General features: G+C 34.3%; 1 protein-coding gene across 8 annotated transcripts in view; it reads left to right on the forward strand.

Annotated features, from left to right (window-relative positions):
* Nucleotides 1-27896, forward strand: part of Cadps2 (calcium dependent secretion activator 2) — a 490335-nt gene that overhangs the window by 365500 nt on the left and 96939 nt on the right. For 4 of the 8 annotated variants that reach the window (XM_063241432.1, XM_063241438.1, XM_063241449.1 and 1 more), the window contains exons 15-17: nucleotides 8771-8834; nucleotides 12102-12225; nucleotides 14166-14186. In XM_063241432.1, the coding sequence (XP_063097502.1) occupies nucleotides 8771-8834; nucleotides 12102-12225; nucleotides 14166-14186 (209 nt within the window). The remainder of the gene's footprint in view (nucleotides 1-8770; nucleotides 8835-12101; nucleotides 12226-14165; nucleotides 14187-27896) is intronic. The other 4 variants (XM_063241439.1, XM_063241487.1, XM_063241466.1 and 1 more) reach the window with 1 other exon arrangement.

The following is a 27896-nucleotide window of genomic DNA, read 5'->3' on the forward strand; positions in this document are numbered from 1 at the left end:
AAATTCTTAATACTTCATCACCTACAGAGTGTGACCCACGTTCTTCAGTTTGTGATCTGCTTGCATCCTATCATTCAGTATCCGCTGCTTTCATATCACCCATGCCCCTTGAAATACCATTTCATTACACCTCTTGCTTGCCTTTTATATTCTGGTGTTTATCCATCCTCGCATACCCTTTTACCTTGGCTCTGGTGACTGTGCTCCTCCTCTTGTATGACCGTGCAAGGAGAGTTTTGCATCCCACCTTTACAGTGGGGCTTTTTGTGCTCTTTCCAGCAAATAATGGTCTGAAGCCTTTTAGCAGTTAGTACTCTTTAGGTGTCACTTGTAGCGTGGTTACAATACCCCCTGCTTAAGTTGTTAGTTAGCTTTTTATTTGTATTCTATGAGAACACAAACCCCACCTAGCACAGTTCCTTACTCAAAAAATTAGATATTAGTAATAAGAAACATTTGCAAGGTGAAAGATAAATACATTATCTCCTGCTTATAGTTAATTCAAAAGAGCTTAATACAAACACAAATATACCAATGCTTATTCCTTTTTTATCATTCTACCCTATAAAAGGTCACCATGCCAATGTATTGTGTCCTTCAGGATGTCCACTATTGCACTTATATAATTTAGAGTTATTTCTTCTGGGCTCCTTGAAAAAGTAATTAGGTAAACCTGCCTTCCCCAAACTGCTCTTTGCCCATTTGGCTGTTATATATGCATGGCCATTTCAAGACTCTGTGTCCATATCTATAATATGAAAATATTACACTTTATAATTTTAAAGACATTGAAAGAATTCTCAATATTTACACACATGCATACGCACACATACACACAAATGCTGCATCTGTTCCTTTACACAGAAAATTTTCAGTTGAGGCTGAGACCATCATCTTAAACCAGTTATTGAATAAAGGAATGTTTTTCTCATCACAGTAACTAGTGGTTAAGCTAGACAGGTAAGACGAGGTTGACTCATGCAGTGCTCAAGAGCATAGCCAAATTCAACTTCTAGGCTTAAGACTGAATGTTTTATCTAATTTTTTGAGTTTATAAACAAGTCATAAAAAAAGTTTTTGTATTTGCAGATATCTATTTACATATTTATTATTGAAAACATTGTCTATTGGGTTATGTAAATGTCCTTTAAATGTAGTTTTGTGTCTTTCAATGAGTGTCAATGGAATTTTTCCTTTTTTACTTCTGTTGGCACAGAGCTCATCATCCAATTGAATACCAGTAACCATCTGCATTTCTATGATTATTGTACAAAATATTTCAGTTACAAGTAATAATAACCCTTCTACAAAATAAATAGTAAATTAATCTATATGCCCACTTGCTTGCTGGTCTTAGGGCAGACTTTCAGGCCTCCTGACTTACTGTCTACCTTTATGAGATGGCTTCATCTTCACATTGGCAGCAGGAAGACTACAGATTCCATTAGCCTCAGAGCCATCCATGCCAGTGTTCAAAAAAAAGTAACTGTCTCTGTGCTTCTTTTATAGTCATGCAAACTTTCCTTAGAATATCCTAGCAAAATTTCTTTCATATTTGAATTGCCCTTGATAGATCAAATATCCAATTCTAACCCAAAATCTGAAGCCAAGTGGAGTCCCTTGCACCAGATACCTCTGTCCTGAGACTCAGGGGGATCATGATAACGGAGTTAGACTATCAGAGCTACCCCACAGGGCAGTTCAGGCTTCCTCACCCCGACCTAGTAATGATATAATAATGCAGGGAACAACAGTCATGTGCATAATTTATTATGTTACTTTCTTTTCTCTTGCAATTTTCTTTCTCTGTGATACACACACACACACACACACACACACACACACACACAGTTGCACAGATAATCTTTGAATAATTTTTCTAAAGATACACACATTTCTTTTTTGTTTGGCATATGAGGAGAAGTTGATTGGTCTAAACATTTTGAACTGATTTATGTTCCTTTTGGATGTTCATAGTTTTCATAAATTTTACTACTTTTATTTTTCCTGAGTTTATGGAAGACAAGACTTTTTTAAAAAGTATTGAAATAGAAAAAAAATCATAGATAACTATATTGACACACTTAGAAAAATAATATGTTTTTAAAAATCCATTAGGTCTATTGTAAGAATTTTACCAGGTTATTTTAGTTAGCTACTTATATTAAAATTTAGAAAGAAATTAAATTTCTTATGACCTCTTAAGGAAAAATGGAATGATAAATAACATGTATTGGAATTTATTTCTTTAGACCCAACTCTATCTCGAAATGAGTTTCAAAAGCAGATTAAATAGTAAGGAAAAATAAATATAGATCAAGAAAATCTGATTGACAGTGACAGATATGAGATATGGAAAAAGCATACTAAATACACGCTGTATCTTGCTCGTCTGTAAAACCTAATCCCACACAACAGTGCTTCTTTGAAGAAGACACAAATCTAAAGACAAGAATGAGAGAGGGAAAAGTGACAAAATTTAAAGAAATATTTTGGAAGTCAAGTGAATTAATGATACCTAACTTGGCCATCCAGGAAAGAAAAATGCAAAAGAATCAAATTGGCAAGTTGAAACTAAAGAAGCAATTGAAGTTACATTAGGCACCCACCAAAATGTTTACAAATTTCTAGTATGGAGCTTCCCTAGAATGTAAGAGTAAAGAAAGATTTGTTGTAAATCTGCTCAAGAAACATGTAGATCCCATATCTCTTTTCCTACGCTGACAGAAGATTGAAAATTTTACCCTCTTCAGACCCTTGGACTGGGACAAATAAGGAGAAGAATGTTTCAGGAGCATCTGAAGATAGATTCCAAGACAGATAAGTATCTATTCTGCAGTTTGAGAATCAGGGACTCAAAATGCTGCAGGCAGACAGGCTTGTACTTGGCAGCCATAACCCAAGTGTGTTCCCTGGTCTAAGATTAGCCCAAAAGACCTAAAAACTGTGGAAAATGAAGACTTCCAAGTCAAATAATCCAGGCAACACCCACTCTGTAAAGACCATCTTCTCGGAGCAACACCTAAGTGCATATTACTTCCACTCCCATTTTTAATACACTTTTGAAAAAATCATACATCTTGATCTTCACACATCTAAAAAAAAAAAACCATTTAATATGAAAGACAGAGCCCAGTACAGGGAAATAATGGAGGAGGAGTCAACTTGGAACAAACAAAAAGAATATGGGGAGAAGGAAATTAGAGGAAAATCTATTATTGGTCTTGGAGAGGTTTGAAAAGATAGAGCATATATAAAATAAAAACAAAATTAAAAATAAAGTGAGAAGGGCCTGGGGATTTAGCTCTGTGGCATAAGCACCTGCCTTGCAAGCAGGCAGTCGTGAGTTCGATCCCCGGTACCAATAAAAAGGAAAAAGACAAAAAAATAAAGTGAGAACAAATAGTTGCTCTTAGAGATTGTGTTAGTATGCCATACATACAAGATACAGACATACTATGGAGATTTTAAGGTAATGAAAGTTTCCAGAAAGTAGAATGAAAATTGGAATAAAAATGTAAGAAAAATTAAGTATCTCCCTGGGTGCTTTATCATCAAAATAATAGTAACCCTAAGAAAAGTTAAGTTTAGTGGTAAGATATTATCAATGAACTTGATTAAGAAAAATTTCCACAATTGAAAGACTTAAATTTTTAGATTAAAACGGGCCATTGAATATGCAGGAAAATATAGTAGCTGCTTACCAGGGTACGTTTTTGTGAATTTTTAGAAACTTGGGCATAAAAATTAATTAGAAAATCTTCCCAAACTAAAAAATACGCTTTTCAGAGAGAATAAGGAATCAGAATTATTTTTTCATCAATGATTTATTTTAAATATTTAGTGCTACTGTATATCAGGCAGTGGACAAATTTAAAGACCTGCCTGGTGTTTTTATTTTGATGTGAGAAGTAACACTGATACTCAGAAAACAGTGCACTGGGGCTTTGAAATTCTGAGAAAAAATCATTGCAATGTAGAACACAAAAGCTCTGATGAAGTGTGATGGTAAAATAATGGTGTTTCTCAGACATACACTCAAAAAATATGCTTCCTATCTTTCCTTTGGTAAGTTGTAGAATTGGTCAAAACAAAGATTTAAGATCTTAGGAACAGGAAATTCAGAAGAGAGAAAAGGAAAACCGTAGTGATTAATAGAGGACCCTCAAAGTGACAGGTATGCTTAAAGAATGACTAGCTTTTACTGGAGTAGGTCAGAAAACTCAAATAGACTAAATGGACAAAGATGTTAACAAGTTGAGAAGAGATTTACTCACCCAGAATAGTTTGGAGTTCTATTCGTTACACTGGATCAGTTGTGTGAGAGTTTAGAGTTAGATTAAATATGTATAACGTAGAAATTAAAAACAAAAATAAGCTTTGGTGATTAAAATATTGAGCAGGTTGCCAGCTGGCGGCACACACCTGTAACCCCAGCACTCAGAAGGCTGAGGAGGGAGGATTGCCGTGAGTTCAAGTTCGCTTTGGGCTACGTAGTGAGTTCTAGGACAGCTGTAGCTATGCAACAAGACCTTGTCTCAAAAAACTGAAAGAAATTTATGAAATATGTATGTATGAGAGAGAGAGATAGTGATCAGATGAGCATGAGTGCAAGCAAGAGAGCACAGGTCATAGAAAGTAATCATAGTAAATACTGCATCTCCTTTGTCTAGGCCATCTACAACTAAGAAATTTTGGTCCAACACTTAAAAATTATGCAAACTGTATATAAAGGGACAAGAATTATGTTTACATTCGGAAAACTGGTCAATAATAGTAAAAACAATTTCTACTGTTCAAGATGAGAAAAAAGCAAATTGTATTTACTACAGCACTGGAAAAACAACAAAAATATGTTTTTACAACACTAAATATAAGATAGTGAATGACAGTAATTGCTATGAGATGAAAGCAGATGAAGTGAGCCTTTGATTGCCCTGTTCACTGTCCGTGCCATGGCCCAGGAATGGGGAGACTGGGAAAACTCCAGATGCCCTGACCTGAGGCCAAGGGCGCCAGAGGCCTCAGGCCACATTTCTAAAGGAGAACAAGAGAGAAGACACATACAGGTGTTTGAAAACAGTTCCTTGGGTCTCCAGCTAAATATTAATTCTTAATTGTATGTAAATATACCGAAGTCTGAAAAAAAGTTAAAATAGTAGACCTAGAAAATATAGGAGAAAATCTGTCTGTCTCGGACTAAGCAAAGATACTTAAATTAAATACCAGAGTTGTAATATATACCTTGAACTTCATCAAAATAAATTCTTCTGGTTGTCCAAAGATATCATCAAAGAAAAAGTCACAAAATAGAAAAAAATATTTATTCAATACAACTCACAGAAGGGGGTTATTTGATTTATACTATATATATAAAACTGTTAAAACTTAATTCTAAAATATGAATCTAGTTGTCCATACACACCTGTAATCCTAGCGCCTCGAGAACTTCCACAAGTTCGAAGCCAGCCTGAGCTACATAGTGAGACCTATCTCAAACCAAAACAGACAAATGAATCAACCAATTAAAATTTTTCAACAAATATTTTATCAGATATGCATGATAGCAAAAACAGTATGAAACATTATTCAACATTGTTACTCAATATCAAAGTGTAATTTAAAACTATAATTAATACCACATACCTAGTAGTGTAGCTACAATTCACTCATACACACACATACACACACATACATAACACACACATGGATGTGAAGAAATGAACTCCTAAAACACTATTTAAAAGAAGATAGTACTACAACTCATTTTGGAAGCAAATTTGTAAGTCCTGAAAATTTTAAATCCTATCATAGTATCCAGCTATTTCACTCCTAGGAATTTACCTAAGAAGAGTGAAAGCATGTGTCTACACTTTTACAAGTATATTCATATCAGGATTATTCATAATAAGAACATTAAAATAAGCCAATGACTATCAACAAATAGTGAATAAATGATGTATCCCATACAGTGGAATACCATTCAGCAATATAAAGTCATCTGCTGTTGAAACATGTAACAGCAAAGGTACATAGCAAAATAACTATGCCAGGAAAGTCATCAAGCTCAAGAAAATATAGATCATATATTTCTCCTTACATGAAATTCTAAACATACTAACTATTCTAAATGACAGAAAATCAATCAGTTTACCTAGTGTAGGAGGCAATATTCTGGAGATCATAAATTACCTTGTGTATATAATGTTTTCACAAGGCATAAGAACATATAAAAATTTAAGGACTTGTCTATAGTTACATCCACCTGTAGTCCTAGCAACACAAGAGATTAGGAGGATCACAAATTCTAGCCACCTTGAGCAATTTAGCAATACCATGTCCCAGAAAATTAAGAGGACTGGGAATGTAGTACAGTGATAAAGTGTTTGCCTAGGTTCAATCCCTAGTGCTGCCAAAAAAAATGAAATTCTATATTTTTAAAATGTATAACTCATTAGCTATACACTTCTAATTAAAGCTTTAAAAATATATGCAGGGGCTGGGGCTGTAGTTCAGTAGTAGGGCGCTTGCCCCGTGTTATACAGGCCCTGATTTAAATCCCAGCACTGCAAACAATACAAAAATAAGTACCAAGGACTTCTGTCCCATAGTGCAAAGTAGGATAATATCTAAAACTGAAAAATCAAGAAGTGAAAATCCTAGTGTGCAACTTAGAGATATGAAATTTAAATAATCCAAAATGATCAGCTGAATGTTGACTTGTCTAGAAAATCCAGATTACTTGATATGGAACAGAATGAATATAAAAGAATTCTGTTTCTCATTAAAAAGCCTTCTAGCAGTTTCCTCTTTAGTATATATGCAGGTATAAATTTGATCAAATTAAATGTTGTATTTAAAAATACATATGGAAAAGAATGGGCCTAATCATTGGACAGGTCTATGGGGGCTAGTTTATCTGTGAAATTAATTTACCAAAGTGAGAATGAGGTTGACTTATTAGGTATAAAATGTGCTTGAATTTTGTTCGATAATTGTTTTCCTCTTTGCCATACTGTTACAGAGCTTGTAGAGTGGTAAAAACTGACAATATTTGTCCTGAAAAGCAGAACAAAATGATTCCCTTCTTTTAAAACTTGTTTTGTAAAGATTAATTAAGCTTCTATGTAGTTATTTTCTGTACTTTATTGATTCAGGATTACTTGTACTCTGTAAATGTGTTGAATTATTTACACATCATGGGCAGCTAATGCTAATTCAGAACATACCCAGTGGGACTTCAGAGCTCTGAAATGCTAAATGTAATCTGGGGATCAGTAACATTCCATTCATAAAATGTGTCACCCACAGGTTAATGGAAATAAACAATAGGAAAGACAATGGATGGATTATGCAAATACACTGAAAAGATTAAGCAGGGGGAGGGAACTACAAGAACCCAATTTGTGTTTTATTTAAAGGTGGATTAAGTGTTATAGTATACAGAATGATTAAAGCTATTTTGTTAATTTGCTAATGCTCTAAAATATACCACTACACAAAGACAGTTCTATTAAAATAAATTAGTTGTGGCCTTTGTAGAGGGACAAATAATAGGTTACATAGAGGCAATGTAAAGTAACAAAATTCTTTAATGGTAATTAAAATTATAAATAGTCTAAAGAGAAATTTATGTAGTGCTCATTTGCATTTAACTGTGATTACTGAAACTTTAATCAAACTGAGACCCAGTCCTGAAATAAATTCAATTCCTGCTTTGTTTTAAAAGGAAAGGAGAAAAAAGCCAATCTTTTTTTTCTTTGAAATTTGATCTCATAAAACAAATTAAACTTAAAAACGTAGTATGTACTTTTTTATCATATATCTGAGGAAGTACATCCACTAACTCCCTGAATAATGGAAAAAGACATAAAGATGAATAAACTTCAATGCCCATCATTACTTTGCAGATTTCTAAGTCAGAGCAAGTTGGCAGCTTAAGGTAGCCCAAGATGTCTGTAGGCTTGATCCTGGAGAGCCGCAGGCCTGGAAGAGGATGCATTGCTGCACCTGGTTCAACATAGGAAGGACTCGAACAAGGACTTCTCTGTCCAGTTTCTTTCATGTGGAAAATGCCATAAGGAAGGACTGTAAAGAGCAATAAACCTGTTACCATCTTGAGGTAGCTAACTTTAGAGGGATTCCCGTTGCTCTCCCAGCCTCCTCTGTCCTTGACTTCAGAACATCCCCATTACCTATCCTCTAGTAGCTATGTAGTTAAAATATATAAGACCAAAAATACTTGGGACAAGTAACTGCTGACAGAGGTTTTAGAGGATTCGTGTGTATGGCACAGGGAGGCAGAGTATTAGACACCATAGTGGCCAGGCAAGTGTAGCAAAGGGGGGAGTTGGCACGTTTGGGTCTAAGAACCTATGTGTGTATCATGTTGCATCCTTAGTGCCATGTAAACTTCGGTAGTGCCAGACATTTCCATGTACTTGTGCAATTTAAATAGCCACAAACCTTAGGTAGGTAATACTCTCTCTTTACACATGATCTTTAAGATTCCTTCTTGACTGTGTTCTTGTAATACATGCATCATAAAAACGTTAGTGGCTTTATTTCATCACAGTTAGTACCTTTATTGCTTAAAGCTCTGAAATCATCAGGCAGGTGAACTTTGACAGGTAACATTTCCCTGAAAGTGTTGATGATATTTTAACCTCTTTTTATGGTATTTCACCAATGCCAAGTAACATAAGTGGAAATCATTTAGCTCTTAGCTTTTACATGTTTGACCTTTCTGTTCCTTCTTTTGTTTTTAAAGATACTGTTTTCCCTTTGGACGACCTGAAGGTGCTCTAAAAGCTACACTTTCATTACTTGAAAGGGTATGTATGAACATTACTTTATAAATAGGCTCTGTATTATCAACTGCTTGACATTTTAGTTACTGAACCAGGGAGGTAATGTCACTCATCATGAGTCTGAATTCTGAGTCCACTGCATTTCACAAATTTCTCTCCTTTTCTAACTATATTCGTATTTTCCCTCTCTGGTCATTTCCTCTCTGGAGCTCCTCTGCTGCTTTTTTAGCTTGATACTGTGGCTTGTTTTAATACTACCCTTTTTCTACTTTTTTTCCTCTCTCTCTCATCAAATGGTCTTTATTAATTATCACTGCTTTTCAGACTTTTCAGTCATCTTGTTCTTTTATCTCCTCACGTTTCTTGTACTTCTGCCCATCATAGTCCTATTACCAAAATTCCAAATCCATCTCATAATTTATTTCTATCACCCCAGTTTGTGTGTTACCTTAAATGAATTCACAAATTAGACATTTATTTCGACCACAAAATGAATAACAAAGTAAAGTATATGCTAAGAAAATATTTTTAAATCAAAGTACATACTCCTTACTTGTGGCAGTTAAGGCTAGAAAGGGAAATATCTTTTTCATCTGTTTATAAGTCTATTCACATGCTAGTTGGATTATTGGTTGTGTAATATGGTTTATTCCTGTCAATTTCAAAATTTTAAAAATATCTCAATATTCTCTACGTAACTTATGATTCACTTGTCCTTACCCTGTTTTCTTAACTTGTGCCTTTTATTTTCTGCCAAGTTAACTTTAGAAATTATATTGTTTATTAATATTTCCATTAAAAGCGGAAAAAGAAAGACACCATTGAGACATTACAACTTCATTTTAGTGACCTAAGAACTTGGAGATGAGGTTAGAACTGATGATTATAATGAAATATTTTGATTATAGATAGATTTCATGTACATATGCATGTCTTATACCTGATTAATGTGCATCGTGTGACAGAAATATTACTGTTAAAATCATTTTGTGTTACAATTTTTGTAACATTAAAAACTGCATGAAACTCAAGCTTATCAACAAGTATTCTTTTCCTTCTGTTTGTTGAAGTTTCATGAATAAAATGATATTCTCAAGCATTGCTTTACTTTTTTGGAACAGCATCCCATCATGAGTAACCAGTGCAGCCTCTCTGTGTTCTGGTTTCCATGGCAGAGCTTCCCTCCTCCTCTCAGCAGGGAAGAGTTAGCAATAGCAGAGATGCCCTGGTGCCCTGCATTGACAGGTGGCAGGGTGAACAGTGACCTCTATTCCAGTTATAGTCACTAATCACATCTCTTACTGAATTGAAAGTGAAATGTTAAGGGATATTTCTTCATTTTTTTATATTTCTTTACTGATAACTTAGAAAAAATCTATATGTGAATTGTTAATACCTCTGACACTTTGGAAGAACGTCGGAGGAGGTATGAAAAAGAGATTGGTGTTTGTTTTTGCATTTGCCAGTCTTTTTTATGCACTTTGCTGGGAAAGAGATTTGGTCTCCCCTCCCTGTTCCAAATTAAGTGTACTTCTCTTAGATAATATGACATAGCGCTGTTGTAAAGCCTAGACCAGTGAGAGCGAGCCTTTCAGAGATCTAGTACAAAATTGCAACCCCAAACCCACTTATTTATTGCAAAATCTCAACCTTGCAATTAAACCTTAATACTGAGACTTTAGTTTAGAAAAAAAAAAAAATCTGTACATTAACATCTTTTATCTTGAAAGAAAAGCACAATAACACCCCGTCATAGATTTGCCCCTACTGTCCTGAACTAATCTTTGTGGCAGACATACATATCCTAATTTCCAATAGCTATTTCTGATATTTAAAGTTTATCACCATGGAAAGTGTAATAGTAAAATTTGTAATTCTGCATATGGAACAAAATCAATATTAAATTTTAGCAGTAATTATATATAGAGTATATGTTTGAGGATTAGAACTATTTTGCTATTCAAAAAAGACTTTTTTCTGGCTAAAAAGAGCCTAATGTCAGCACTTATTAAAATGCCTCATATATATCAAATAATATGAAGAATAATTGAATCTGATAGAGGAAGAATTTTCAAGTATCCAAATTTGCTGATTTCAAAAAAAGGGAATCTTGCTGAAAATTCAAAAATATCGAACATCATTGATGTTTAAAAAATTATAAAATCATTGAGGATGTAGCTGACTAAAAAAAAGAATGACATAATAGAGCTTTAATGTTTTTGTGTAATGTAAATATTTTTTAAAGATAAATCTATGGAATAGCTACAGCACTTTCTAAAATACTATCTTTTTTATTAACATTTTGCCATACGTTTGATCATTTGAATATAAATAAAGCAAGAAAAACTGCATTTGGAAAAACAGACTTTAACTAATAGTATATGCAAAAGTTATTGTTAAAAGTTTTATAAGTGAGAAAATTTTAAAGAAAATTTTCAGAGCACCATTTTAAAAGTGTTTAAAATTACAGGACATTTTGAATATAATTTTTTATTTGTCCCTTTCCAATAATAAAACCTTGTAAAGAGCAAGCTAAAATCACATTTTAGGAACTCAAGGGAGCATAATTAGGTGTTTTTTCAATGAAGAAATTTTCCATGTATTTTAACATTTGATAATGCATTAAACATTCATTTCATAAGACAAAGAAGTTTCCTCCCCCTTCTTTTATGGTTTGTCATGGTATGTTCAGCAGGTCACAGTCATTACAGTTTAATTAGTGATATCAGAGCTCTTGATTTTTTGTTACACCATTCTTAATGGAATTTTTCTTATCATTTTCAGATATATATATATATTGCTTAAAAGATCTAGGCCTTTTAAACTAAGGTTTTACAAAACAAACTTTGTTTATGATTTGTCCCAAGAACTCTAATCCTGATCTGAAACAGCTGCTCTAATGGTGTCGTGAGTCCCAAGAGGAAAAGTAACAGTCTGCACTGAATGGTGGCCTTGCCAGTGGGCGGTTTTGATGTGCATAAATGAGGCTTAGATAGGAGGAACCAAGATTGGAGGATTAGGTTCCCAGTTGTGAAGTGCCGGCTCATTACTTCCCCTCAAGTTACTAAGGACCCCCTTCTCCTCTCTAGGAATAATCAGGGGTAGGATCACGCGTGAAATTTGTATTTTAGTATTTGTTTTATATAATTCTCTCTTTCCCTCCCTCCCTCCCTCCCTTCTCCCCTCAACTCTCTTCCTCCTTTCTCCCTTCCCCCTTCTCCCCTTACTCTCCCTTCCTCTTCTCTCTCCCTTTTATCACGCCCTCTCTCCACTTCTTTCCTCTCTTGGTAGGTTTTAATGAAAGATATTGCCACTCCCATACCAGCAGAAGAGGTGAAGAAAGTGGTCAGAAAATGCCTCGAAAAAGCTGCCTTGATCAATTACACTAGACTCACAGAATATGCCAAAATAGAAGGTCAGTTCGGTGAGCATTGCCGAAGTGGCAGGGAGAGCCAACAATGCCTATTAACTGAATTTTCTATAAGAAGTCCTTCCCTTTCCTGAACAGTCCTGTACCAGGGCAAAGGGAAATGTCTCATTAAAATCTCAGCTGGTGAACTGAAGAGCTTTTTCCTATTCATTGCTTTAATATGCCTCCTGGGACTCTGCTTGAATGAAAGACCCAGGATTCGTGCTTAAGTTGTTCTTTGTTCTTATTTTGAGTTTTCAAGAAACCAAAGGTGTTTTCATGGGTTGTATTTTTTGACATTACTGTAAGTATGTCTAACATTTAAACTGTGAGTTGTGGATTCTTTTCTGATCAGTATCAGTATAGTATTATGTAATTTTATTTTCTGTTCTGCAGTATAACTCAGAGAAGGAAGAAACTTGATGATTATAAGGACTAAGGTTTTGGTAGAACTTTCTGTAGCTTTTAATTGCTTACAATATGCTGATGCATTTGAAAGACTGGATCTCTTGAGAGAACTGTACACTTTTTTCCTCTTCAGGTTTTATTCATTAAGGAGGATGATATTCATAATGTTTAAAGATAAGTAGATTGTAATTTGTGACAAAATATCAAAATCAGTTCTTGTTGGTCAATACTTTGATTGATTGATTTAAAATAGAAAAAGCCTCAAATTCTTCGCTCAGATTACTGTAAAACTGGTGTGTGTAATACATATAGCATTACTGGAAAGCAGGGAAATTTTGTAGTTAATGTTTAATTCTTAAATTCGAATATAAAAAAGTCATTCTTTAGAAAAAGTTAACTTTTAATATAAAATGTACTTAATTAAATGTATATTTATGATTATGTGATCTTAGGATAGTTTCACCAAAATTGAGCTAATGCAGAAGACTAACTATAATTGTTTGTGCTATCATTCCTTTTTTCTTTCCAAATCTGGCCAAGTACTCTAACAAGCATGTAATAACCAACCTCCCGAGTGATTAACAAAAAAGCCATCTCGTCACTATAGCAACCAATATTATATCACGAGAATAACAACATGAAACCTCCTTAGTTACCAGTTTAACATCATTAATTGCGTTATCATGTTGTGTTAAAGCAAAAGCAATGAACGTTAGATCATTTGGGGAAAGTGGAAAATAAACACATTGGTTTTCAGTTTTGAATACTCATTCAAACAACTTTCATGTTTGGGAGTATCAAATGTTCTGAACACGAGTTGAAAAAAAGATATAAAAATAGACATTAATGCCTTTCAAATTTGTCAAAGAGAAAAAAGTTTGTGGAAACCTTGAGTAGGCACAGTATTATTCTATATAAATATTGTTAGCCATAGTCAAAAACTCTTAAGTGCTTTTTGTTCTTAACTATCTCCTAGTATTTTTTTGCCATTACCTTATATAAGAATAATGAAAATGTAATGCAGTACATTTTTGTATTTCTCTGTATTTTATAGTCATAATGACCGTTTAAAACTGGTTAAAAAATTTTAGTTGTACTTACAGAAACAAGTCTATGTTAGGAAAAAGACTATACCAGGACCAAATGGTGAGTGAATAGGGATCGTGCCTACCTTGTCCTTTCCTAAAATCACCCCTCATTTATCTTAGGTCTAATGCGAGAATATTCTAGAACATACATCTTAACGTTCCACTCAGCTGTGCAACTATGGCAATCACTTTGTCTCCTTTCACAAAACCCAAATGTTTGCTTATTAGCTGAAAAATGATGATGTTTTCATTATCTACTTCCCTCTCTTTTTTCATCTTTATAAAAAGTACCTTGGTTTTATGTTCAGGACCAGATCTGGAACTAAATAAAATTTAAGTTAAAATAAGATAATAGGCTACTTCTCTTTGCATGATTGACCTTCTGCTTTATGTGAGCAACATGAGTAGACTTTACTTTTTTCTCCTAAATTCTCTTTTCTTATGTTTTAGGCCCAGCAGAAAAGGAAACAGGTAATTGCTTCTGCATGCACGTGCTTTGTTTTTTAACCTCATGGTGTGATTATTTTTAAACCATTTTATTGAGGTGCTATTGACATATAAAAACCTGTACATATTTCTGTGACTGGATAGTTTAGAGATACGTACACAGCTGTAATACCATCAGCAAAATCTGAGCTACAAACATGACACTTCTAAAAGTTTTTCCTTTTCTTCTTTATTAATAGTATTTTGTGATAAAAAATAACACTTAATGTGAGATTTACCCTCTTAGTAATTTTTAAATGTACAATATTGTTGAAGCTTTCAGTATTTGACCATTTAATATGATGTTAACTGTTGATTGGTCATAAATGGCTATTATAAGATTAAGGTAAATATCATCTACTACAATTTTCTGTAGGTTTTTTTATCATGAGTGGGCATTGGACTTTAAGTGTTTTTTTCTCCATCTATAGAGAAAATCATGTGATTTTTGCCTTTGGTTCTGTTAATGTGATTTGTTAATTTGTTGACTTATTGATTGTGTCTGTTGAACCATCCTGGCATGCCTGGGATGAATCCTACTTGGTTATTATATAACATCTTGATGATTTGCTGTTTTCTGTTTGGCAGTATCTTTTTAAGGATTTTTGCAATTATGTTCATTAGGGAGATTGACCTGAGGTTTTCTTTTTGGGTTGCATTTTTCTCTGGTGTTGGAATCAGGGTAATACTTGCTTCTAGGAATCACTTTGGAAGTACTGTTTCCCTTTAAAATTTTTTAAAGAGTTTCAGCAGTAGTAGCATTAGTTCTTCTCTAAATTTCTTGACGAATTCAATAGTAAATCCATCAGTGACTGGGTTTTTCTTTTTTGCTAAATTTTAATTACATTTTCAATATTTGGTAAATTTTAACTATATTTTCAATTTTATTGGCTGATACTGCGTTATTTAAAATGTTTATATCTTCTAGATTTAGTTTTGGCAATTTGATTATGTCCAGTAATCTGTCAATTTCTTCTGTGTTTTCCATCTTACTAGAATATTGGTTCTTATAGTAGGTATTGAAGATCACCTGGATTTCTTTGGAATCTGTTGTGATCTCCCCTTTTCATTCCTAGTTGCTTGAGTTTCTGTTTTTGCTTTCCTCTTTTTGATAATGTTGGCTAATGCTTTATCAATTTTATTTAGGCTTTCACTCTAACATCAGGAATAAGTAAAGGAAGTCCACTATTACCACTCCTACTCGGTATAGTTCTGGAAACCTTAGCCAGAGCTATTAGACAAGAGAAAAAATAAAAGGAATAAAGATAGGAAATGACAATGTTACATTATCATTTATTCACATATGACATGATACTCTACATGTAAGACGCCCAGAACTCCCCCCAAAAACATGTAGGTTTAATATCTAGATTCAGAAGTTGTAGCAAGATACAAAATCAACAGTCAAAAATCTATAACATTCCTATACACAAGCACAAACTCACAGAGAAATTAAAGAAATCACACCTTTCACAGTAGCATCTAAAAAAATGAAATACTTAGTAATCAGTCTAGCAAAAGTTGTAAAAAAATCTATACAGTGAAAATTACAGTAACCTAAGAAAAGAGATGGAAGAGTATATCAGAAAATGGAAAAATATCCCTTGCTCTTGGATAGGAACAAACAGCATAATTAAAATGGCAGCCTGGGGATTTAGCTCTGTGAAACAGTGCCTGCCTGGCAAGCACAAAGTCCTGAGTTCGATTCCTGGTACCAAAGAAAAGAGCCCTACTCACAAAACTGCTATACAGATGTAAGCAATCCCAATTAAAATACCATCAGCATACCTTACAGATCTAAAGAAAATACTCATAAAATTCATTTGGAACCAGAAGAGGCAGAGAACAAAAAAAGCATTTCTGGGCAGCAAAGACAAGGCAGCGGGCATCACAATCCCTGACCTGAAATTATACTACAAAGCTACTGTGATAAAATCAGCATGGTGATGACAAAAAAAAAAAAAAAAAAAAAAAAAACTAAGGAGATCAGTGGAACAGATTAGAAAATGCAGACACAACCCCAAACACACTCAGCCACTTAATCTTGACAAAAGAGCCAAACAGGTTCACTGGAAGCAACATAGTCTCTTTAATATATAGTACTCGAAAAATTGACTTTCCACCTGCTGAAAACTAAAACTGAACTTACATCTACTAAAGTCAAAATGGATCAAGCTCTAAATATTAAAATAAAAGCACATTTTCAAAAAAAACATTTCAAAATCTTTTATGGACTTTTATATCCCAGAGCCTTGTTATTACACAAATAGTTTTTGTCCTAGTTTATAAGCAAGAAGTCCTGAAGTGGCTGTGGGTTTCCTACTTCTATAGAGTGAATCAGCCAACTAGAACTAGACTTAGGGGTCCTGGTCCCTAAGCAATTGGGCTACACTTTATTCCCTATGAAACAGGGAGGGGTTACAGTGCTCCAAAGCATGGGTCGAGGTACACTATGGAGTTTCTCTATTCAGTTAAACAGAAGAGGGAAGAGCAAAGTGTGCTTCCCAACAAACCTGGCTCCCACTTAGAAGGTTTCTCCCACATTTCTATTTAGCAACCATAGCACTGCTCAACTGTGTAGGCCAAGGACTCCAGGAAGAATATTTTTATGAAAATTAAGTGCTTATATATGAAAGAGAAAAGGGATAGGTTTTGTTTTTTTTTTTGGTTTTTTTTTTTTTTTTTTTTTTTTTTTTTTTTTCGTTTTTGGTTTTTTTGGTTTTTGGTTTTTGTTTTGGTATTGGGGGTTGAACTCAGGACCTAGCACTTGCCAGGCAGGCGCTTATGCCACTGACCTAATCCCCAGCCCCAGGGATATTCTTTGATTAAGTGTACTGAAAGACAGAAAACTAATCTCAACTGAAAAATGTTATGGAGTAACAAGAGTTTTAAAGAAATACAGTTAAGGGCTGGAATTAAGCTCAGCAGCACAAGTTCCTACCTGGTAAAGGCAAAGTTGTGAGTTCGATTCCTGGTACCAAAAAAAAAAAAAAAAAAAAAAAAAAAAAAGTTGTATTTAGTAGCAGATTAACCAAAGGTAAGTGATTTTAAAAGTGAGTAACATAATATAAAGTTCATCTTTACAAGCTCAAATGTTTGATGATCCTTTCAAATGGTAGTGTCTTGAATATATGTTCTATTTAGTAAAAGAGAAAATCCTGAATATTTTTTGTAATTCTGCCATCTGTTGACTGCCTTATGTGTTCCAAAGGTTTACTATTTACACTGCTATGTTATTTCCTTGGACAGTTTTATAAAGTAAATATTCTGCAGAAGAGGTAACTGAGACTGCGTGAAAATGTTAGTATCTTGTACAAGGTCATGCTGTTACTGAAATTCAGAAGATGTGGGGCTCATACCTGTATCTCTCAGATCCCAGAGTCACCTTCATACTCTGCATAGATTGCTGCACCTCAGAGACTGTATGACTCAAAGTAATGGCATTTTCTTATGAATAATTAAGCCACTTCACAAAAACCAAGGGTGAATATTTGTAGAACTAGTTTTCCCCCAAATATTGACAGTTATTTAATAGTAAGAGCAAATACTGCAGTGACAAACACTACTCTGAACACTTTCTATATATCAGCTCAGTTACCTTTTACAGCCCTTTCAAATACATGTTATTGTTATTTTATCCCCTTTTATTCAGAAACCTGAACAGGACAGTTATCTAACTTGTTTACAGTCCACAGCTGGTAAACGAGAGCATAAAACTCACTGTTAATCTATAGTCTTCCTTCTTTGTCTCTCTTGGAAAGCTGGCACAGTTAAACTTGCACTCAGTTAAAAATCATTTTATATTTCTCCCTAGATCTCATAATGTCAGGTGTCAAAAGAGACTACCATTTACAAATCCTTACCCCACCCGAACTGCACAATAGAGTTCATTCATTCTACATATCATCTTAGAATGTCTGTCCCCAGAGGACAGAGGATTTTGTGTTTTAATAATATTGCTATATCCACAGTGTAGAGAAAAGTACCTGGAACATACTTGGTACGGGATAAATATATTGAATAAACAGTGAGTTTATGGGACAGACACTTATCAGGCTACTGACAGCAGAACAACCACAAACTGGCAAACTGCCTTGAAGAAAGTCATTGAAACCAATCTCTGAGTAATTAAAATACAGGACTAAAGCTAACCACGTGAAAAAGGCAAAATTGGAAAAACCAGAGTTTCATGCCCTTATTATGGGATGGAAAAGCAGTTAGGAGGCCACAATTCATAGACAACAGTTGCATTAACAGTGATAGATTATCTAACCTGTTTTCATGGTTGTACAATCCAGTGTGTTGCTCTATTCTGACTCACAGTTTGCTTCCATCCTTGAGAATTTCCCCAGGTCTCCATTGGTAGCACAAATGTACAGAATAAAGAGTTTTTAAATTTTGGTAATGGATTAAATAAAAAAGGGACTCCTTCTAAATTTCTTCTTTCATTCTTGAGTATTCGCATGTTTCATGAGAACTGATAGTTCATTTTGAAAATTTTGAATTTCTAGAAAACAATCTTTGTAAAAAAAATTCATAGGATTTATAATACTCTTTGGTTGAATTCACTTTTTTAGTACTAATTAAGAAATCTTTGATTTACATTGTTGTGAATTCAACCCGTTTTCTCCTTTAGTGTAATTTTATCACTAACTATACTAGTTATGTAGTGGTAAGATTCTTTTTATATTCTAAAATTCAGAATGACTTAGAAACTTTATTTTCCTATTGATTTCTTTTTAAATGTCATACTTTATTGATGCAAATTCAATAATTTTTTATTTTATTTTTAAAAAGATTAACATAAAAGAGGACATAACAACACAGGTCAGAACAGAACAGTTTAAGCAACATAGTGTTTCACCACAAGACAACCCGACCTAACGGTAGCTACCATAGTGTCTCTTTCCTTGAAATATTTGAGTATACCTTCATACATTATAGTATCAAACATAAAACAACGGTATAAAACTATTTAAGAGAAAGTATTACAGGATATTCAGAACCAACTAGCAGAAAAAGAACAATGGTTACTATTTTATCTCCTTGTCCACAAAAAATTTTGTTTATACTGTTGCATCTAATAAAATCCAATAAGATAGAACATGATAAAACCGATGGAGACAGAAGAACAAAAGCATGGTAGGACTTCAAAACAAGATGATATTAAATCAGCACTAGCTATTAAAATGTCTTGTTTTCTTCAGAATAGCTGTTCATATCATCGCAGACAATAAAATCAAACAACCCAGAATAAAACCATTCCAACTAATGAATGACTACATTATAAGGTTTCAGAGCAATATAATGGGGGATCAAGACTACCACATACTTTTATGTATTCTTTTCTTATACTAGGGAAACTATTCGGTATTTATACATGTGAGTTTGATTAATTTCGCTTATGAATATGGTCTCAAGCTGCATCCATTTATTTATAAATATCTCAATGTGATCATTCTTTATAGCTAAGTAGTACTCCATTGTATAAAAATACCACAACTTTTTTATCCATTCCTCAGTTGATGGACACTTGGGTTGTTTCCAAGATCTGGCTATTCCAAATTGTGCTGCTATAAACATGGGCATATATATATATATCACTGTGGTATGATGTTTTCAGTTCTTCTGGGAATATGCCTAGAACTAGAATAGCTGGAACAAATGGGACTTCTAATCCCAGCTTTCTGAGAAATCTCCAGACTGGCCTCCACAATGGTTGCACCAGTCTACACTCTCACCAACAGTGCAGGAGAGTTCCTTTTTCCCCACAGCCTCTCCAGAATTTGTTGTTGGTAATTTTCTTGATCCTGGCCATTCTTTCAGGAGTGAGACGGAATCTCAGTGTGGTTTTAATTTGCATTTCTCTAATAAGTAATGATGATGAATATTTTTTCATGTATTTATTTGCCATTTGTATGTCTTCTTCTGAGAACTCTGTATTCATCTCAGATGCCCATTTTTGGATAGGATCTTTGAATTTTGGGGGTCTGATTTTTTTTAAATTCTTTATATGTTTTAGAAAGAAAATCTTTGTCTGAGGGACAGTTCACTAAGATTTTTTCCCAGGCAAATTCGGTATTTTTAAAGAAAAATCAATTTGGTCTTTAGTTCAAAGACTTTCTTAGAGATCAGGATAATAACATACATCTAATCACAGTCCCTGCTTTCTTCTGGACACTGTGTATTATAACTTTTGACTTAGCAACAAGGAAGTGCACCTTAGACCTTGCCTCCACATGGGACCTTTTGCATAGACTTGATGCCTTATTCTTTTGAATCTCGAAATATGGAGGCAACAAAAGGCAGCATGATCCAAATAGGAGATGTCTTTGTGCCACAAGGATTCTTCTCAGCCCTCTCTTGCCAGATTCTCAGTTCTAACCCCCAGCGTGCTCACTTTCAGAGTCTCAGTTGGATGGGATACAAAGGCTTTCCCACAGGGCATGGCGCTTACTTTGAGAAAAGAAGTTGCATGTAGCAGTTCTTACATCATTAGGATGTGTGTGCCATCTGGGTGGCATTTTAATTTAGCACTATTGTGTCAGACAATAATGATAAATAAATAAAATCTGCTCCACTCAAGAATTTGTGTCTAGAATGTGGTGTACATACAAAACTGCACAGTTGATGAACATATTTCGTTAGCAAGGAATAATTTCTTACCAGGATTTCTAGGATAATGTAGTAGTTTTCTCTTATAAATATGGGTTTGCTTATAAATTTGGCTTATTTGGAGAATGATATGATATGTCACTGTAAACTGTGTTTTATAAAATTTGAATAATAGACCCTAAACTTTAAGTCTAAAAATAATTTGTACAATAAAGAAAATTGAATCTTCAACCAAAAAAACCAACAGGTAATTAAGGAATTTCTATCTGGCTATTTGGGAAAAGTAAAATTTATTTCTAAATCACATGCTGAGAAGGGACAGATAAATACATATAGTTTTTGGTTCTAAAACAATTATTATTTGTTCGGAATATTTAAGAAAATTGAAAGTGTGTTAAAGATTTTAGTTTGTAAAGCAGTATGTATCTATATTGTGAGAACTCACTGCATGTATTACACGCATTAGTACTTATGATTATATGGATAAAAGATCAAATTGAAAACTATTTTTGTACTATCTATGAAAAGTTATGGGTGTTTTTACATAGTTAATTAAATCTTTAAATTGCCTAAGTAGATGAATTTTTTTCTGATAACTGTAATTTACATTGATTTCATAATGTAGCAGAGTACAACTGAAGTGTTAATTTTAAACCACTTTACTCAATGTGTTCACTTAATATATTGAATTAGATGTCTTCATCACTGCTCTTTGGCCACACAATTTGCCTTTTCTATTTAATGCACCTATTGGAAAACATCAAGAACATACTCCCTTCTAAATACCATGGAAATAATAGTAATTCACTTTGGCCTTTTCTACATCTGACCTGAAATGAATCAAGATTCCTCCTGGATTTATTGCCTCTCCTATTCACTAACCCAAGCAAGAAACAATCCTACACTACGCAGTTTGTGTTCACACTGTTTAATTAGCTCATCGTGATGTTAACCGAGTAATTCCTTTGCATGTAAAGGTATCTTAGGGGCATAGTAAGCAGTGGCTGAAGAGATTATTGACTGAAAAGCACAAATGAAGATACTGTTTGCTCATGTCACGTTTGGTGAGTCTTTCAAGCTCAGTGTGTCCCTTTCATTTGTTCATACAGAAGAAAGTCTGTAGTGTGCAGTGGCCCAGTCAGTTGCTCTTACAAACTCAAGTAACCAACTCAGCACGTGAGAAGTCAGAAGAGAGCAAGAGGTCCATCTTGTACACTGGAGGCAACAGGCCAGCAGTACTTGCAACACTCTCAGGACCTTGCTTTTGCTATTTGCCCACAGCTTTAGTGACCAAAGGAAGGAGTGAAGGTTCTGACCACCTCAGGAGAACCTTAAGACACTTGAGTCCACTTGCCCCTCTGTCCTTGGAAACTGGTTCTGAGCAGGTATTCCTTTAGCATCCTTCCTGCTTCATCTAAATTTAATATTAGGAAAGTGATACTGTGTTTCACTCCACTTAAAACTGCTGACAAAGCTTCATACCACCCTCTGCTTTGGACTTTCTCCCTCTTAAATTGGAATGAATCCTGCCAGCACTGACCAAATTGTCTTGCCTCTGCAGAGGTATTCTGTGACCTCAACAAAGGACACCTTTCCTTTATCTATAATCTCTATGACTCATCCAGCCTGTCCTTTTTTTTCCCAGCTATATTTCTGTTGTACAGTGTGTTAGTTGTAATAGATGAGGTAAATCTCAAGCAGTTGTGCTGGTCATCACTAGTCCTACAGATAAGAATTGAAACATGATTTATGCTTAGGATTCCTTTCAGGTTAGGTTATCATAAGAACTTTTTTAACCTGTGTTAAAAAGATTTTTAATTAATGTTATTGGTACATTGTAGATACCCATGATAACTTTCATCATGTGGACTGTGTACCTGTACATGAATCATCTTAACTCTCTTTTCCCCCTTCCTTCCCGCCCTCTTCCCTTCCTCATTTCCATCTTCCCTCCTGTTCTCTTTTCTTCTCTCCTCTTCCCTCCTCTCCATTTCCCTTCACATTTGAATGTTTTCTTCCTGTTTCCCAATATGTATTATCAGTTAGTCCTTATTTATACTTACAGTTTCTCACAACAGAGAAACTATGAGATATTAAAATATGTGTATCCAACTTATTTCACTTAAGAATATGGTCTCAAGGTGCATTGGTTTACTTAGAAATGTTTCAAGTTTATCATGCTTTACGACAGAATAGTACTACATTATGTTTAAAAACTGCATCTTCTTGATCCAGTCATCAGTTGATGGGCATTTGAGCAGTTTTCAAGATTAGCAATTACAAACTGTGCTGCTATAAGTGTAGATAGATAGATATAAATATAGATATATGGAATGAGGCTTTTTATTCTTTTGAGAACATACAGAGAAGGTGGGTAACTAGGTCAAATGGAACTTCTTAATTTTAGCTTTTTGAGGAATCTCCACACTGATTTCCACAGTGGTTATTCCAGTCTGTGTTCCTAACAGCAATGGGGTGGGGTTGCTTTTTTTCCCCACAGCCCCAGAATTTATTATTGGTTGATTTATTGATAGACTGTCAGTGTTGTTTAATTAGCATCTCTTGAGTGACCAGTGATGTCATATATTTATTTGACATTTCTATTTTACATATATTTATTTGTCACTTCTATTTCTTCATCTGGGAAGAAGTAGATGCCCAGTTTTGGATTCGATTTTTAGATTTGGAGAGTCTTATATTTTTGGTTCTTTATGTACTCTAAATATTAGTCCATTTAGGAACAGCTGAAAAAAAAATTTTCCCACTCTGTGGGTTGTCTCTTCACTCTGTTGGTGGTTCCTTTTGTTGTGCAAAAGCTTTTTAATAAGATGAGATTCCTGTTGTTGACTCTTTATTACATGTGTGATTAGAGTTCTGTTCATAAAGTCTTTGCTTACACCTGCATCTTCAAGAATTCTAGCTATTCTATCCTCCAACAGATTCAGTGTTTCTATTTTAATACTTAGGGCTTTGATCCATTTCTATTTTAGCTTAGTGCATGGTGAGAGATAAGGGTCTAGTTTTAGTCTTTTGGCATGTAGAGAGATAGTTTTTCCATTACCACTTACTAGAAGCTATCTTTCCTGTAGTGAAGATCTTCAGCTCATTTGTTAAAGAGTAGGTGGCTAAATATGTTTGGAGTTGCATCTGCATCTTGTAGTCAGTTCTGTTAATCCTGAGGTCTGGATTTTGGGGTGCTGTTTCCCCAGCACCATGCTGTTTTTATCATTGTAGATTTATAGTATAATTCAAGTTGAGATTGTGGTGCCCCTTGCCTTAGCTTTGTAAACAAGAATTGCTTTTGCTCTTCTGGTGTCTTTTCTAGTTCAAAATGAATTTTAGGATTGTTTTTCTCTAATTCTGTGAAGTATGCCATTAGTATTTTTATTGAGATTACATTAAATCTGTATAATAATTTTAGGAGTGTGACCATTTTCATTATATTTGGTTCTCTTCCCCCAAGAACAAGGGCTATCTTTCCATTTTCAGATATACTCTTCAATCTCCTTTTTTCAGAGTACTGTAGTTTTCAATGTAAAGCTATTTTACTGCCTCTAGTAGGTTAATTCCTAAGTATTTCAATTTTTGGATGTTATTGTGGAAGTTATAGTTCTCCTAATTACTCACTCTGTGACTTTGTTATCTGTGTATAGGAATACTACTGATTTTTGAGTGTTGACTTTATATTATGGTACAGTACTGTTTTTGGTAATTAAATCTAGAAGTGGAATTTTTTGAGGGTATTCTATATAGTATATCTTGTCATTTACAAATAACTATAATTTAACTTCTGCCTTTCCTATCCTTATTCCTTTTATTTCTTTTTTGTCTAATTGTTCTAATGATTCTAGAGCTATATTCAGTAAGAGTAGTGATACTGGATATCCCTCGTCTTGTTCCTGATTTTAGCATGAAAGCTTTCAGTTTTTTACCATTTATTATGATGTTGACTACTGGTTTGTCATAGATGGATTTTATCAAATTGAGATAAAGTTTTCTGTAGAGTTATTTTTATCAAGACTAAGTATAAGACTTTGTCAAATACTTTTTTTTGCATCTATTAAAATGATCGTGTGGTTTTTGTCCTTGCTTCTGTTAATACAATGTATTGAGTTGTTGAACCTGCATCAGTGGGGTGACTCCTGTTTGATCATGGTGTATAATCTTCTTGATGACTTGTTGAATTCTACTTACCAGTGTTTTATTGAGGATTTCTGTGGCAAGAACAGGTACTGAATAAGTAATCTAACCTAAAATGATGTGTTAGAGACTTGACTTACCAGGTTCTAATACAAGCTATTAAAACATCTTCAGAAACCAACACCAGGTAAGACAGGAATGTAGAACCTTCTCCTGTGTACATGTGAGCCTGCTCCCTTCAGCTGCAGTAAAAATGAGGCACTAATCAGTGAGGAAATTGAAGGCTGCTTAGGAGGAGATATTTGAAATGGGGGCTTCAGTTGGTAAAAACAAACTAGATTTCTCTCTGATAAAATCTAGATCCCAGAGAGATTAGAGATGTCAGTGTAATGAAGAAAATACTTATCAATATGGATTCAGCATTTTTATTATTTAAATATCTTCAACTTTTATCTTCTCACATCTTAGATAATTTTCTAGGTATTTCTTATATCAAAGTTGAAACAAAATTGTTTTAACTCTTACAAAACAGAGCATGTTCCTACTTCTAATTATTCCCTACCTAGGAATGGCTGATATATAGATAATGCACTAAGAATACATTTTGCAGATTTCCCAGAATCTGGAAAAATTCTATTCTTCAAAATGTTTCTCTCTGGTGAACAGTTGTCTTGATAAATGTCGGAGTGAGAGTATAATCCCCTCCTGAAAGGGGAAAAAAAAAAAAAAAAAAAAAAGCAGAACATTTCTGTAATGTCGCCTTCAGTGTGCTCCTTACCAGGAGTCCTCTCTGCCATGATCTGTGACACTGACGGCACTTGATAGAATCTTTCCCCTTGGCTCTGAAGATACATGGCAATCTCATTACAAGTGTTCAACACCTGCTCCCTGAAAGGTCTCAAAGAGGATGTCAGTTTGCTCAGCTCACTTGACAGCATGTAATATATTTTTTTTTTCGTCATTCTTGTTGATTTTACTTTCACGTGGCATGCAATCTATAGCTAAATGCAGTCTTAAAAATAACAAGTTTCCTTACCTTTTACAAGCAGTTTTGTAGCAGTTGTCATTCTGTAAAACCAGAGCTTGAAAGCAGCTGATTGGTGACCTCCTCATTTATTTACTAACATGTGTCAACAGGTAAACCAAGTGACATATAGCAGTATGGCTCCTGCAGCACCTTGTTAATCTGAGTAGTTTAGATGTATTAAAAAGCCTGTTCCAATTGTACAAGATCAGAGTAATGCAAACTGACAGGTTTTTCCCTTTTTCAGCAGTATTTTTAGGTTGTGAAAGCCTTAATATATGAAATGGTTTTGAAAATTAGGACAGGCTCATTCCTTATAGGCCAGAGCTAAGTGTCCAAATGGTTTCAAAGACTAAACTAAAAAATTAAACACCTAATTGGAGCTGTTTGACACAGGGATATATATATATATATATATATATATATATATATATATATATATAATTTCAAAGAAGAAACTTCTAAAATATCTGTAAAGCATCAATGCATGCACTTATTCACAGTGGTTGGTAGACCCAGTATGCTAACGCTATAGAAATAGTCTAGGTGGCAATAACCCTAACCCTACACCTCATCTTTACACTTATCTAAGAGACCTTCTCCAAGTGTTAACATCAGATATATTATCACTACTAATGCATGACTCAGCTGCCCTAGAAGACCTTGATCACATATTGAAGGAAGGAAATACAGACATTAAGATCTTTTGATCAATTTCTTACCCAAGGCTCAAAAATCTTTTCAAATAGTATTGTTGTCTCTAGAAAATTCTTCTTTACTTCTTCTTCGGTCCCTCTAACTGACAAGCCCTGTAGCTGACAAGGCCCTGTAGCTGTTACCTTCTGCCTTATCCACTCCTAAGCAATGTATCATCATGCCAAACTGCCTCACTGACCATGCCTTGCTTGTGTTCTTCCTTATTCACTGGAAGATATTCTCCTTGAGTGTAAGAAAATGAGTTAGAAAGGATAAGAAAGGGGCTGGGGATTTAGCTTAGCGGCATAAGCCCCTGCCTTGCAAGCAGGCAGTCGTGAGTTCGATCCCTGGTACCGATAAAAAGGAAAAAGACAAAAAAAAAAAAAAAAAAAAGAAAGGATAAGAAATAGGGACAGAGGACACATATGAGTGAGGCAGTGCAATGATATTTCTTTTATATGTGAGTAGTATAGCAAATGATATGGAAAAGATGTTTTAGGTAAATGTAACCAAAAGACAAGATACAGGCATGAAATGAAAGATGCTATAGACCTCAGTTGTATAATGATTTAATGCTGGGCTTGACTGTCACTATGATTATTCTTGCAATTTTCAGTCTCAAAATTCAACTTCTATTTACGAGAAATGGATACAATGTACACATGAAGATACACACAGCTAGAAAGGATCGTTTATCATTTCAGTACACACATACTTTCATGTATGTATGATATGACTCAAGACCAGTCATTAGGGAAAAAATATATTATGCAACTAGCTGGAGAATTACAGTGAAAAATTCTTCAGATTGTCATTTAAAATCCTAAACATAGTTCTATCTGTATCTAACCAGAGCAAACTAAGTATATAACATAGAAACCCTCTTTTACTTCAAGCCTTTATAGTTTTTGTAGCCAGAGGTACTGAGATATATTCTCTCTAAGAGACCTCAGATTTCCTACTTTACAATCTTACAGAGAGGCAAGGTCTCAATAAAAAGACAATGTAAATGAAACTCAAATTAAGATGTCTGTGTTTTTCACCTCTTATAAATAACTGTGAAAACCTGAAGTTTATGATAATAATAAACAATAATTTCTATATATGAGGATGCTAGTAATATTTTCTGTGTACTTTCATCACTGTCATTCTTTAATTTAAGGTCTTAAGAGGAAAATACACTTTAAATTCTTCCCAAAGAAAGTCTCACACACTTACTT

Source organism: Cavia porcellus, unplaced genomic scaffold, assembly GCF_034190915.1.
Source record: "Cavia porcellus strain 051 isolate PalLab524CR breed Dunkin Hartley unplaced genomic scaffold, mCavPor4.1 scaffold_2, whole genome shotgun sequence".
NCBI lineage: Eukaryota > Metazoa > Chordata > Mammalia > Rodentia > Caviidae > Cavia > Cavia porcellus.